The 15,660-nt window shown below is 42.6% G+C and overlaps 1 protein-coding gene across 3 annotated transcripts in view; it reads right to left on the reverse strand.

Moving 5' to 3' along the window:
- Window positions 1-15,409, reverse strand: part of arnt2 (aryl-hydrocarbon receptor nuclear translocator 2) — a 90,391-nt gene extending 74,982 nt beyond the window's left edge. For 2 of the 3 annotated variants that reach the window (XM_032561464.1, XM_032561463.1), the window contains exons 1-3: window positions 15,050-15,373; window positions 10,589-10,700; window positions 8,328-8,375 (exon numbers count right to left, since the gene is read on the reverse strand). In XM_032561464.1, the coding sequence (XP_032417355.1) occupies window positions 8,328-8,375; window positions 10,589-10,700; window positions 15,050-15,080 (191 nt within the window). In that variant the 5' untranslated portion in view covers window positions 15,081-15,373. Of the gene's footprint in view, window positions 1-8,327; window positions 8,376-10,588; window positions 10,701-15,049 lie in introns of all 3 variants that reach the window. The other variant, XR_004339066.1, reaches the window with a different exon arrangement.
- Window positions 15,410-15,660: the final 251 nt, after the last annotated feature.

Below are 15,660 nucleotides of genomic sequence, written 5' to 3' on the forward strand. Positions count from 1 at the left end.
ATTATTTTGTGCCCATTGTTGGACACCACACAGCAGGAACGAACCTGATCGAACCGTTATAACTAGGATTTCTGTCGGCTAATGTGTAGTCTCTCAGATTTTGAAAATGGGCCGACAATCGGCCGACAGCTCTGAGATCGTGTCGTGTGCGCTGGGCTTTACACTAAGGAAATGAGGAAGGGAGGGTCAGTGGAGAGCACCGGAGTTGAGCCTTTTTTTCATTCAGTGTCATTAACTGACAGAGAAAAAGGACGGAAGAGACGATAATGCCGATAATTAAAATTACGTTGATAGTCGTCATTTTATCGTACGATTAATTGATTTATCGTTTATCTTGACAGGCCTACACTGAATGAAAAAAGGCTCAACTCTGTTGCTCTCCACTGACATCTCCCTTCCTCATTGGGGCCTGCCATGCAAAGCAATGGCAGGAACCTATTACTATTGTCGGAGAGAAGCGTCTCTTTAATCTTCTTTATTTTTCTTCCGTCACCGTTAATGCGGCTCGTACCGCTGGGTGCACACCTACAAATGAGGTATCAAAACGTGCAGAAAATTCACGCCATTGGAGCTATTACTTCTGGTGGGATTTGGGCTTAACGTGGCGACATAATTCGCAAAAAACTACGAAAAAAAACCCATTATAACTCAATGGGAAAAATCCTAGAAATACCCTATTTTTGAGGATTTGCTGTGTCGTCACAAATTCACCTAGAAATGCCATTCAAATTTCATTTTGTAGATACGTCTGTGATCTCTTCGAAAGTGAAGACGGCTCGTCGATACCAGTTACGGTTTGTCCACAATTTGCCTCTAAGCGACCCAAAGTTTCTCATTTTTCTTCAAATTAGAGTGACAGCCCATCTCGGTTCATATCTGGGCACAACATTTCTTTCTCTCATCACTGTAAATGTTCTGAGTGAGGTACAGATATGAATCTCGGGACTATCGCAGAAGACACATTGAACTGTCATACGCTTAAAACGCTTTTCCAATATGTATTACGGTTCCCGAACAAGAAGGATTTGTTTCCAATGCTTTTTTTCAGTAAAGTGTGTTTGCTCAAACACACTTGTGTGTTTGAGAGCTCAGAGCTCACAGCTCACACCTGCTGAGACCATTATTTACCATAGCAACGGAACTCAAGAGGCTATTGGCTGCTGGTTAGGACTACGAATACGCATCACTGTAGTTCTATCTACCCTCAGTTGAAACAGATCAGGACTGAGAACTGGCCTTTAGAACTACCTGCTGCTATCGGCTGTATATAACTGATTTAACTCAGTAACTGTTACACATGGGATTAGTTTTAAACTTTAAAATGAAGCATACTGAAAATTTCAAAATAAAAGCCTTGAATATTTTACATGACGTAATTGCTCTTTTTGGCCGTATATGACTTTTTCATCCAAAGCAATGTTACACATGGGATTAGTTCGGAACTTTAAAATGGAGCATAATAATAATTTCAAAATAAAAGCCTTGAATATTTTTACATCAGGTAATTGCTGTTTTTGGCTTTATGTGACTTTTTCATCCAAAGCACTGTTACACATGGGATTAGTTTGGAACTTTAAAATTAAGCATACTGAAAATTTCAAAATAAAAGCCTTGAATATTTTACATGACGTAATTGCTTTTTTTGGCCGTATATGACTTTTTCATCCAAAGCACTGTTACACATGGTATTAGTTTGGCCCTTTGAAATGAAGCATACTGAAAATTTCAAAATAAAAGCCTTGACATATTTTAGATCAGATAATTGCTCTTTTGAGCAATAAATAACTGATTTAACCCAATGACTATTACACATGGGATTAGTTTGGACCTTTGAAATTAAGCTTAACAAAAATTTCAAAATAAAAGCCTCAACATGCCCCTGAGGTTAGTGCACCGCCGCAGGCAGTGCAATAATATTATTCTGCATTATCTGTTTCTCTCAGGTTAGGGAACTGCCTTGCACAGCAAGGCAGTTCATTAGCATTAGCATTTTGGCTTAAATAAGCTATTAGCTATTTATTGGACTTATTAGCCATGTTTAGTATACTGAATGGAGTAAGTCCATTATAGAGAACATCCTAGTGATGTCCCACATGCTAGTGACAGCAATGATGCTAACATTAGCATTTTGCTAACTACTTGCGTTTTCAGCATTATATAACTGATTTAACCCAATGACTGTTATACATGGAATTAGTTTGGACCTTTGAATTGAAGTTTAACAAAAATTCCAAAATAAAAGCCTTGACATATTTTACATCAGATAATTGCTCTTTTGAGCAATAAATAACTGATTTAACCCAATGACTATTACACATGGGATTAGGTTGGCCCTTTGAAATGAAGTTTAACAAAAATTCCAAAATAAAAGCCTTTAATATTTTTACATCAACTACTTGCGTTTTCAGCATTATATAACTGATTTAACCCAATGACTGTTATACATGGAATTAGTTTGGACCTTTGAATTGAAGTTTAACAAAAATTCCAAAATAAAAGCCTTGAATATTTTTACACCAGCCACTTGTGTTTTGAGCATTATATAACTATTTTAACCCAAGGACTATTACGCATGGGATTAGTTTGGCCCTTTGAAATGAAGTTTAACAAAACTTCCAAAATAAAAGCCTTGAGAAAATTTTAAATCGTACCGAATGGTGCACGTCCGCCTCGCTTAACGTTCTTGCGGTTCTCCGCGTGCCACTGGTCACGTCGCGGCGTTCTTTAGCGTCGACGCCGATTTGTGGCGTGACGACGCCGGGCCCAAGCCCGACGGGCGCGCCTTGGCAGGCCCCGGCTAAATTTCTTCAGAAATTTTCTAGTTTCCTTAGTGTAAAGCCCAGCGTACACGACACGATCTTAGAGTTGTCGTCCGATTGTCGGCTCATTTTCAAAACCTGAGAGACTACACATTAGCCGACAGAAATCCTAGGTATAATGGTTCGATCGGGTTCGATCGTGCCGTGTGGTGTCCAACAATGGGCACATAATAATGGCTACAAGTCCAGTTAACTAATTTTAACACGAGGCATTAATCAGTCCTCTCCTTGGGCTGCCACCTTATCATGGTGGAGGGGTTTGAGTGCCCCAATGATCCTAGGAGCTATGCTGTCTGGGGCTTCATGCCCCTGGTAGGGTCACCCAAGGCAGACAGGTCCTAGGTGAGGGACCAGACAAAGCGCAGCCCGAAGACCCCAATGATGAACGGCACCATTGGACTTCATGTTCCCTCGCCCGGACGCGGGTCACCGGGGCCCCACTCTGGAGCCAGGCCTGGAGGGGGGGCACGATGGCTAGCGCCTGATGGCTGGGCTTTTTCCCATGGAGCCCAGCCGGGCTTAGCCCGAAGAGGAAACATGGGCCCCACCCTCCCATGGGCCCACCACCCGTGAGAGGGGCCAAAGGGGACGGGTGCATTGTGTGATGGGTGGCGGCCGAGAGAGGGGACCCTGGCTGTCCAATTCTCGGTTGCAGAAGCTGGCTCTTGGGACATGGAATGTCACCTCTCTGGTAGGGAAGGAGCCGGAGCTAGTGTGTGAGGTCGAGAGGTTCCGGCTAGAAATAGTCGGTCTCACCTTGACGCATGGCTCTGGTTCTGGAACCAGTCTCCTTGAGAGGGGCTGGACATACTTCCACTCTGGAGTTGCCCATGGTGAGAGGCGTCGGGCAGGAGTGGGCATACTTGTTGCTCCCCATCTCGGCGCCTGTACGTTGGGGTTTACCCCGGTGAACGAGAGGGTAGCCTCCCTCCGCCTATGGGTGGGGGGACGGGTCCTGACTGTCGTTTGTGCTTACGGGCGGAACGACAGTTCAGATTACCCACCCTTTTTGGAGTCCTTAGAGGGAGCACTGGAGAGTGCTCTTCCTAGGAACTCCCTTGTTCTGCTGGGGGACTTCAACGCTCACGTGGGCAATGACAGTGAGACCTGGAGGGGCGTGGTTGGGAGGAACGGCCCCCCCGATCTGAACTCGAGCGGTGTTCTGTTGTTGGACTTCTGTGCTCATCATGGATTGTCCATAACGAACACCATGTTCAAGCATAAGGGTGTCCATATGTGCTCTTGGCACCAGGACACCCTAGGCCGCAGTTTGATGATCGACTTTGTCGTCGTTTCATCGGATCTGCGGCCATATGTCTTGGACACTCGGGTGAAGAGAGGTGCGGAGCTGTCCACTGACCACTACCTGGTGGTGAGTTGACTCCGGTGGTGGGGGAGGAAGCCGGTCAGACCTGGCAGGCCCAAACGTATTGTGAGGGTCTGCTGGGAACGTCTGGCGGAATCTCCTGTGAGACGGAGCTTTAACTCCCATCTCCGGCAAAACTTCGAACACGTCCCGGGAGAGGTGGGGAACATGGAGTCTGAGTGGACCATGTTCCGTGCCTCCATTGTCGAGGCGGCCGATCGGAGCTGTGGCCGCAAGGTTGTCGGTGCCTGTCGCGGGGGCAACCCTCGAACCCGTTGGTGGACACCTTCGGTGAGGGATGCCGTCAGGCTGAAGAAGGAGTCCTATCGGGCCTTTTGGGCCTGTGGGACTCCGGAAGCAGCTGATGGGTACCGGCGGGCGAAGCGGCATGCGGCTCGGGTGGTTGCTGAAGCAAAAACTCGGGCATGGAAGGAGTTTGGAGAGGCCATGGAGAAAGACTAACGTACGGCTTCGAGGCGATTCTGGTCCACCATCCGGCGTCTCAGGGGGGGGAAGCAGTACGGCACCAACACTGTTTATAGTGGGGATGGTGTGCTACTGACCTCTACTTGGGACGTTGTGGGCCGGTGGGCAGAATACTTCAAAGACCTCCTCAATCCCACCAACATGCCTTCCATTGAGGAAGCTGAGCCTGGGGACTCTGAGTTGGGCTCTCTAATCTCTGGGGACAAGGTCGCCGAGGTGGTTAAAAAGCTCCTCGGTGGCAGGGCCCCGGGGGTGGATGAGATCCGCCCGGAGTTCCTTAAGGCTCTGGATGTTGTAGGGTTGTGTTGGCTGATGCGACTCGGCAATATCGCATGGACATTGGGGGCAGTTCCCCTGGATTGGCAGACTGGGGTGGTGGTCCCCCTGTTCAAAAAGGGGGACCGGAGGGGGTGCTCCAATTATAGAGGGGTCACACTCTTAAGCCTCCCTGGCGAGGTCTATTCAGGGGTCATGGAGAGGAGGGTCCGTCAGATAGTTGAACCTCGGATTCAGGAAGAGCAGTGTGGTTTTCGTCCTGGTCGTGGAACACTGGACCAGCTCTACACCCTCGGCAGGGTCCTGGAGGGTGAATGGGAGTTCGCCCAACCGGTATAAATGTGTTTTGTGGACTTGGAGAAGGAGTTCGACCGTGTCCCTCGGGGAGCCCTGTGGGGGGTTCTCGAGGAGTATGGGTTACCGGGCCCTTTGATACGGGCTGTCAGGTCCCTGTATGACCGGTGTCAGAGTCTGGTCCGCATTGCCGGCAGTAAGTCGGGCTCGTTTCGGGTGAGAGTTGGACTCCACCAGGGCTGCCCTTTCTGTTCATTATTTTTATGGACAGAATTTCTAGGCGCAGCCCATGTGTTGAGGTAATCCGTTTTGGTGGTCTTAGGATCTTGTCTCTGCTTTTTGCGGACGATGTGGTCCTTTTGGCTTCATCAGGTCGTGATCTGCAGCTCTCGCTGGAGCGGTTCGCAGCCGAGTGTGAAGCGGCCGGGATGAGGATCAGTGCCTCCAAATCCGAGGCCATGGTCTTGAGCCGGAAAAGGGTAGAGTGCCTTCTCCGGGTCAGGGGGGGTGTCCTGCCCCAAGTGGAGGAGTTCAAGTATCTCGGTATCTTGTTCACGAATGGGGAAAGAAGGGAGCGGGAGATCGACAGGCGGATTGGCGCAGCGTCTGCCATCAAGCGGGCACTGTACCAGTCCGTCGTGGTGAAGAGAGAGCTGAGCCAAAAAGCGAAGCTCTCGATTTACCGGTCGATCTACGTCCCCACCCTCATCTATGGTTATGAGCTTTGGGTCATGACCGAAAGAACGAGATCTCGGATACAAGTGGCCGAAATGGGTTTTCTCCGTAGGGTGTCTGGGCTCTCCCTTAGAGATAGGGTGAGAAGCTCAGTCATCCGGGGAGGGACTCAGAGTAGAGCCGCTGCTCCTTCACATCGAGAGGAGCCAGTTGAGGTGGCTCGGGCATCTGGTCAGGATGCCTCCTGGACACCTCCCTGGTGAGGTGTTCTGGGCACGTCCCACCGGGAGGAGGCCCCGGGGAAGACCCAGGACATGCTGGAGGGACTATGTCTCTCAGCTGGCCTGGGAACGCCTTGGGATTCCCCCGGAAGAGCTGGAAGAAGTGGCTGGGGAGAGGGAAGTCTGGGCCTCCCTTCTGAAGCTGCTACCCCCAGGACCTGACCCCGGATAAATGGAAGAAGGTGGATGGATGGATGGATGGATGGATGGATGGAATCTACCTGCATCTACCTTACTACAATCTACGTACCTGCAATGCATGTGGCTAGAGTCAGTCCTGACTGAATGAAAATCATTATAACCTATTTATGTCACGTTAACGAAGAACAGCTGAAAAGTTACCGGGTTTATCAACTGCGGTAGCAATTTCGCTCCAACTCCTCCCCTTGTCATTTCTATATTCTTTGCATGAAATGTTGAATAAACATTAATGTTGTTTCCACATATCATCTCCAATGTCCGCTGGACTTCAGGTTGCGCCATGTCAGCTGTTTGGGATTCTCCTCCGTAATTTCCCCTCAGAAAGCACGGAAGGGAATCCCTGCTTTCTGATTGGCTACCTGTCACATTCAACAGGCTGCGTTAACGCTCTCAGTCGGAGAAAACCCCTGATTTAGATCAGAGCGGCCACGATGATCTACCGTAACACACCACACACTACAGGATGACCTACCTGCACCAAGCGACAATCTTAGAGAAAGCCCAAAATTCTAAGATTGTCATAAGGGAAAAATTGGGGCAAAAAATTGTGTAGTGTGAACTGTTGCATCAGGTAGTCGGATGTGCCCATCTTCTCTATTTAAATCTAACAATTACTGAAGGGCAATATAGTATACAGACTTCATAATCTGCACTGTTTTGGTTGAATGCAGTATTTATTTCCACTTTGGCTTTATGTTGTTTAGTTTTTATTCAAGTGCGTTTTTTGTTAATGGAGACTGAGAATCCATTTTATTTTTGTTTTTGGTTGTTTTGTTTATTTTGTTTATCAATTCCAGTGTTAAGTGTTCTTTTGAAAATAAAGTGTATCTATCTTTGGCAGGAAATCACATGCATTATTACGTCATTTCCATTAAATTAGTGTACAAAGGTCTTCAAACAATATTATCGTTTATCGCACTAATTTTTGAGACAATTAATCGCTCAGCAAAATTTGTTATCGTGATAGGCCTATCCACCGATCTTATCTACCTCAGCAGAGACCTAACAATCAAACACTATGCTCTTCTGCGAAAAAGATTTGACTTTCATCAGGTCAAGTCTCCATGTTTGTATCTAACAATAGTCACCACACTGTTGCCAACTTTGCCACTTTCTTGCTATATTTAGCAACCTTTCAGACAAAAAAATTGCTCATCCATCTATGTATCCATCCATCCTTCCAAAAACAAATTAGCGTCAGCTAAAATTGGAATTGGCGGGTCAGGTCTTTTAAAGATAGGTCATCGTGGATTCGCCAGAAAACTGCAATCTGGTTTGCATCGATCATGTGTCTGCAGTTCATTTTGTCGTTTGCACCTGTCAGCCACTGTAGGTTTGTCTTTGACACCATTCATTTGCACTGACTTTATAGATTCTGACACTTAATCTATTAATATAGATTGTAGACCACTTGTTTAGTCACTTATTTTATTCTTTTCTACATGGAGCTATAATAAAACCAACTGAAATATCTTAAATGGGGACCATTCTGTTGTTTGCACCATGCTAACTAGAGACCTATGCTGCTCTTAACTTTGTTACATCAACTGTTTCCACTATTTCAACAGTCTCGGCTTTGTGTTTTCAAGTTGGTTTCAAACATTTCTCCTAATTTATAAAATGACATAATCAGCAGACTTCAGATAATAATTACTTGGAATTTTTTCTGACATCTAGGCAAAATATCAGAGGAGTGAACAAACATCAGATTTACACTGTACCCACCTATTATTTCTGTAAAATATAATACCTGGTTGTATTTCTGATGGTGAAAAATACAAATAGGAGAAATAACTTGTTCCTATCGATGTTACAGGAGACTCACAAAAAGTAAAAAAAATATTGTCTTGCTATTTCAATTAGCTATAGCCATTTGTACCCTCTACAAATGAAGATCCGGTCCATGCTGCTTGCTTTCACTGCTCTCACCTTGAAAATTTGCTGGGTCCTTCACCATCCTCATCATCAAAGTCCATTCTGTAAAATAAAATAGAATGACAGTTATCTAGCTGCCAACTTATGGCACTTTGAAACACTTTAATTATGTTTGAATTTATTTCAATGTACTTAAAAAGACAAACAGATCCAATATCTATGTTCAAATATTTCATTCAAATCCTGTATCTAGTCAGCGTGATGTTAAAGAACAATTAAGGTCAGCCAGAACTTAAAAAAAAACTGGATAGGCTGAACAGGTTTTATAGTTGTAGCTAAAATCAATACTAATATTGCAGTGACAATATATGCAAAGGTCAATTTCTACTGAATTGCATCTGTACTTAGGGCCATGCAGAGACCTTTGGAGACCCTGGGGCTCAAAGTTAAAAAAAAGGCACATGGAACAAGATCTTAAAATACCATACAACAACATAGCAACAACCCATATTGATCAAGAATTTAATTGGATCCTACTGTATCATTACCATCATGTGGGGACAATGCAAAGCAAATGTGGTATATTTTCCCCAACAGGTATAATGTTGCTGTTTTTGCTGCCGACAGTCCTGGAGGTCTGTGTTAATCTGAGACTGTAGCTGTTAAACAGACCATCGGAGAGAAGGTCGCTGGTTATGAAGTAATGAAATAAGCAAATTTGCTGCCATTTTACTAATTAAGCCCTAAAAATATCTATTTAACCTCTACAACAACTTGGCTGCAGACTGCTTTATAGCTCAAAAAAGGTCAAAGGGGTTAACTTTATATAATTTTTTGATGTTAGAGCCTCTGAGATCTTGAATTGTAAGACTGGGATATCAAGGCAAAGAAAACTGAGTAGCTGCCGGTAGGGGTCTCCAGACATTCAGGGGCAATGGTTTAATTGTAACACAGACCATAGATCCAAACCTGTAGCATTCATTTATAGAGAATTACAATGTTATTAAATTTTATATAATGCAATCAGTTGAAAAAAAAATACATTTAGGATTTAATTAGGAAGTTTACTTTGTAAAAGTTTAAAGAATCATCTTGATAGTTTGATTGTTGTGTTACCATGGCTACAATATGGTGTAATCTTTGCGTTTGAATTGGGTTTGTTCACAAATACATCACAACAAATAACCAAAAATCAGTGATTGATTTTAAACTCTGCCAATAAACCTGGTCTCCCTCTCATAGACTTCACCTTATCTATATTTAAACACTGTTAGTGATGCTGAGGTTCTTAGTAGGAAGGGTTTCAGGGAGTGGGAGGTTCTGTCTAAGGCCCCATATTACCTTGGGCCGACCCTGCATGAACAGCTGCTGCGATGTGCATCTCTGGAATCTACCTGGAATCCCTCGGTGGCCCCTATGTCAGTCCGCTGATGCTTTGGGGACATATTGATTCATTTAATTGTGGTATGTTTGGCTTTATGCTGCGATTCTAATTATTGCTACAGTATTTTATCTGATGTTTATTTTATAAACTCTAAATGCTCTGGGCCAAATCTTCCTTTAACACTTGAGGTTCTGCAATAACTTTTATTTACAGTCGCTCACCTCCAGCCCAGATCCTGTCAGCAGCGACATTAACCTGCCTGGTAGCAACGTTAAGGAGAAGCAGAGAGAACAGTCAGCAGGTGGTACCAGGGCTTTGAGACTCGTGGTGACAGTCGCAGTACCATGTCTTATATCAGAATATCTGATATAAAAACAGACATTTTTTATATCTGTCGGTGGGACCGACTTAGACTGCCTGTAGCAAACCAGGCATTTAGCAGCCTGATTAAGTTAAAGTCAGAAGTTTTCTCTGCAGCCGAAGCATTTCTGTGTTTAGGGGCGAGGCAGGTTTTGTCCCGCTATTGCAAGGACAATTATGAAAATATAAATAGAAACAGTTTTTCTGACGCCAACATCAGACCTACGTTTTTATTCACAAACCAGTGTATGAATATATATTCTTGCCCATAATTTGTTAGTTAGGGGGCTAACTCTCCCTGGACAGGTTAGCATCCATTGCAGATGTTAAAAAACATTTGTAATTTTTCTTCCAATTCATAATTACTCATAAGTACTTGTAAGTTACAAAGTAATGCTAAACTTCTTTTTGTTTAATCACATAAAATCCAAGTGAGATACATTAATTTATCGCAGAATGCCAGGTTTGAAGGGTATGAATATTTTTGTAGGATTCTGAATAAATTTGGGATTTTTCTTCTGTGCTAGAAAAGAAAGTGTTTCAACAACAGAGCAGAACTAAAGACACTTACCCTCCTGATCTCCTCTTCCCACCGCGGCCTGACACGGCACCTGCCATTCTCACCTGGCCACTCCCAACTCCTCCAGGCATCGCTACCGGACCTGGCAGCTCACTGGCTATTTCTACAACATGCAACAATTAAGAGCAGAGGACACAATATAACAAATATAACAAACATAATATATTTCACCAAAAATTAGCAAATCTTAAATTTTACACTAACTCTTTAAGAAATTCCACTGTTGATGCAAAAACATTGCTTAATGTACTGTATGTCAGCTTGTGTTATCTTTGGTATCGTCCACATATTCAACTGATGAAAATAAATGTACCTTGAAAATTAGCCTCTTTTTCTAATAGACTAAATTAATCTATACCAACACTGAGTGTCATTTCAGGAGACATTGTTGCTGTCACTGATATAGTGATTTTTGTCAGTATATATTTAGAATGACACTTAGCAATATTATTTTGATTTGTTGCTCAGGTCCGAGGATAGTTGAGTGTCAAAAGGGAAGAGTATTGTAAGTATTGTAATTTTTAAATAAGTGGATCATACAGTAGATGCTCAAGGAAGTGGATAATAAGCTGAAGTATGCCTTTAACCCATTTCCTTGACCTGTATGGATATTTACACCAACCCCCTGTGAGGAATTATGTTTCTTTGGAGAAATCGAGGTAAACGTTAAAAATGAACCGCTTTAGCTCTGGTTGGCCACCTCTATGTGAACCGTAGTTATAACTTGTAGTCGCCCTTTCAGCGATGTGCATTGAAGGAGCAGTGAGAATGATTTATCTTTGTGAGCAAAGAATTATGCCATGTGTGGCTCTGTCTTCTGTGTAAAGGCATGTGGTCCCGGTTGGCCGGTGCATTAGTGGTTAACGAACCAGCGATAATCACTCATCATGCAGGTTCAGCCCGGTGAGGAGATTTCGCTCCTCACGCTTGTTTTATATTATTTTATGATTTTTTTTAAATATTATTTTTCCGGTTACACAAAGCACCAAACTGTATCAAATGCTTTGTCCACATAGTCAGCCAAAGTTAATGAGCACAGCCGAAGGAAAGATCTGTAATTCACTGACTGAATTACAAGTCAGTGGAGGCACATGTCCAATTTACGAATGGCTGGGTACACGATTTGGACATTTTTAACCCCCCAGATTGTGAATACATTGTGGTTTGAACAAAGGGAAGTTCTTGGTTCCTTAATTTTATATAAAGTATTCATCTAGACTCTTTTACAATCAATCAGAATGTAAATAAACAGAAGTGCAAATAATTGATATTCATTAGAACGGCATTCACACTCTTGAGCTAGCTGAAAAGGTAAAGCTAGCGTTACCTTTTCAGCTAGCTTTAGCTTTTTAGCTAATTTTGGCTTTTACATGGGTTTTTCACACTGCATGGACTATATCTTACCTTTCTGCAAGTCTCCAGCAGTTGGCTTCAAACACTTTTGCCATTTCCACCAAAAGCATTCAGCATTGAGCATTCACACTTGCATTTTCATAGGAAATGCACACTTTCTAGTTGGTGTGAATGCTGCAGGCATTCATTGTCTTGTTTTCCTTTTTCTCTTTGTTCTTTATTATTATTATTATTATATATATTTTTTTATTATTCTGGTTGCTTCTGTACACTATTCGCCACGCTTGCATACTTTGTGCTATTTTCACCATTCAACTTTTATACCATTCAGCTTGCTCTGCTAATGCCGGCTACATCTTTTGGTAGTCATAACCTTCATACTTTTGATGATATTCAACTTTTTATGAATTTTTCACCGCTGTAGAAATGGGGGAAACAGCTACATCCTGTGGCAGAATTGCAAATTACAATATAAAATGTCTGTTGTGTTTCACAGTTCATGTCTCAGGTCAGCTGCAAACACTTTTGCCATTTTCACAAAAAGCATTCAGCATTGACAATTCAGCATTCACACTTGCATTTTCATAGGAAATGCATACTTTCTAGTTCTTAATTATTTTTATTCTGGTTGCTCACTTTTTCGCCGCGCTTCTTCTCCTGCATACTTTGTGCTATTTTCACCATTCAACTTTTATACTATTCACCTTGCTCTCTTAATGCTGGCTATATCTTTTGGTATTCATAACCTTCATACTTTTGATAATATTCAGCTTTTTATGAATTTGTCACCCCCATAGAAATATGGGCAACAGCTACATCATGTGGCAGAATTGAGAATCACAATATGAAATGTGTTTCATAGTTGATTTCTCAGGTCTTGCATATTAATTGCAATGAATCGTCCAGTTTTGGTGCTGTCATGGAGGACACAGGGCAGTGGCCATTTTGAAGTTGGGCAGTTTAACAGCTTTTATGCTGTATAACACCTGGGAATAATTTAAGCTTTGACATTGCTTTTTTCGTACTGCATGTGGCATGTTTTTTGTAGTCACCATGCTAAACGATGCCTCCAAACAAATGGTATCTCAGGAACCATAAAAAGTTTGGATTTCATTCACCCACAGTTTTTATCAGAAAGAATAGGGAGACATTTCTGTCAAGTTTTACCTGAGTTTATATATATATATTTTGCATAGAATATATTACTTCTAATACTGTTTGGGTGGAATTTTTGCATTGTTCAAAAGATTTACTCCTCTCCAACAGTTTTTCTGTTATAATAATCCCATTTAGGCACTTTGCAGGATTATAAATTATAATTTTTTAATTAAACAGTATCAACATTGTCATGGTTTAAAAGGTAAGTTGCCATTGGCTTATCAGCACCGCACACATGAATATCAAATGCCCCAACAATAAAAATACAATATTTCAACTAACAGATTAAAGAGTCCTGATTGTGTATTGGGAGGTCCAGATGGGACAAAAACACCCTGAGCAGGTAAAAGGTTATTTCACTGGATGGATCTTTGTGTGGGCCACGAACACTTCTGCTTCTGCCTATTTCTTGCATTTCTGAAATGCAGTTGACTTCAAACGTTTTGGCATTTTCAACAAAAGCATTGAGCATTCAGCATTCACACTTGCATTTTCGCAGGAAATGCATACTTTTTCTAGTTTGAATTGTATTGTTTGATTTGTTGTTTTTGAGACTATTTGTCTCAAAAACAACAGTAACATAATTACTTCAGTAAATTATGTTCAGTAACATAATTATATGTTACTGAAAACATCATTGGTGCAAATGATGTTTTCATCATTTTCAACAATGATGTTGCTGAAAATGATGTTTTCAGTAACATATAATTACCCATTAATATTTTTACACTTCCAGTCAACTTAACATCTTTTAATACAAAAACATGGTGGACCGCCTCAGCACCCCAACCACCAGGCTTAGCAAGTTTGCTGGGGGAAACCCTGAAACCAAATCATAATTATTATTGAAACCATTCAATACAGATGGGCTATACTGCACAGGTGCAGATTACACTTTGGTTTGACATAAACTGATGTTATAAACAGATCAACATTCATTGTTCAATATTCATGTTTATATCTTTAATTGCCTTTATTGAGTCTATTTATTATCCCTTCAGGCTTTATCGTTGGTTTTGTAAACTAAAAGGCAATTGGTCGCATAAGCTGTGTGATTGTGGCTAACCAACAAGTTATCCTACAATTGATTATCTTATTCAAGATGACTAAGCAACAACAAACGCTCATCCTGGAACAACTAATAAATAAGGTGCCTTAACCAAGCCTCATGTGCTCCTTAAACCCTAACCATGGACCAGTCATTTGGTTCATCTCACATTTGGTTATTAAATCTGTGACTATTTTCTTGGAATACTATTATATGTTTGAGAAATATACTAGCCTTAGTTTCACACCGGTTCATGTGGAGGATAGATAACAGCTCAAAAGGCTTTATTGGTGGTTCAGTTGTTGCTAAATTTCTACTGTTGTTGAATGAATGTATAAAATTAAACAGCGTTTAATAATTGTCTTGGTCAGGAGTCCTTGTAAGCTGCTAACCGTGTTAAGTAGAATTGCCCCTGGTAACTGTTCCAGTAGCTGTGGAATAATTCCAGACTTGCTGCTGCTTAAAGAACATTTCTGCCTCTCATTTGGCTCCTCATGTTGGACCAACAATGAAGCAGACATCCCGTCCATGCGCCCATGAAACTCTCTGCAGACCGTGGGAAGGACAATGATTGTGGAGAGCGATACGCTGAGCTTTTGTGTGGCCCGACTGAACACACGAACGCACGCACCCCCACACACATACACACTCTGTCTCCGTTTTCTGAAGCAACCAAGATCACGAATACAACTACAAAGCATCCAGAAAGTCACAACTACCCATCTGTTTTCCACGGTTCGAAGCACTGAAGAATGGTAACGGTGTAACCATGAGCTGAGTGGGGGAAGGGGATGGATGCTGGCAGGGGCTGCGGCGGCCTGTCGGTGTCGGTGCCCCGCTCCAGCTTCTCCCTCACCGCTCACATTCATCCACACACCCAGAAAAGTACTTACCAGACGGGTTCACCGCAGCGGGAGTCGCCATGTTGTCACTGCGTGGATAAAAATATATCTAAGCGATGGAGATGACGCACAATACGGCGCGAGAACCCCCCCCCCCCCGCTAGAAACCGTTTGCACTCCGTGGAACTGGCACTCGAAGCTTCTTCCAGCCTCCCACTTCACCCGCGTTGATGCGGAGGGAAATGATTCGGTTCTTCAACAAACGCGTCTTTGTGGGAAATAAGAACAGTGTGAATGTTGCTATAACAGCAATATCTCAGAGACTAGACTTATTAAAATGCAAGATGTCTGAATCGTAACACCGCGAGACTTTAGGGTTGCATTAATAATTGAATGTTAAACAGTGCAGTTATGTAGCGTTACAACTCCTTATTAAAATGTTCGACAGTGATTATTTGTTTAGTAGTTTCTGCTGAAATATTTCGACTCAATATGCTTCCTTCTCTCTTCCAATATCACTGACCTGAATTGGAGGTCACCTGCACACCAGCCATTATTTCAGAGTAAAACTGAATGACGATAGTTTACGAAAAAGACGTTTCAGTCTAAAATAACATCGCAGATTGAAAATAAGCCCTATGTAGCAGTTCTGGGGTATCTGC

This window comes from Xiphophorus hellerii, chromosome 4 (assembly GCF_003331165.1).
Source record: "Xiphophorus hellerii strain 12219 chromosome 4, Xiphophorus_hellerii-4.1, whole genome shotgun sequence".
Lineage (NCBI taxonomy): Eukaryota > Metazoa > Chordata > Actinopteri > Cyprinodontiformes > Poeciliidae > Xiphophorus > Xiphophorus hellerii.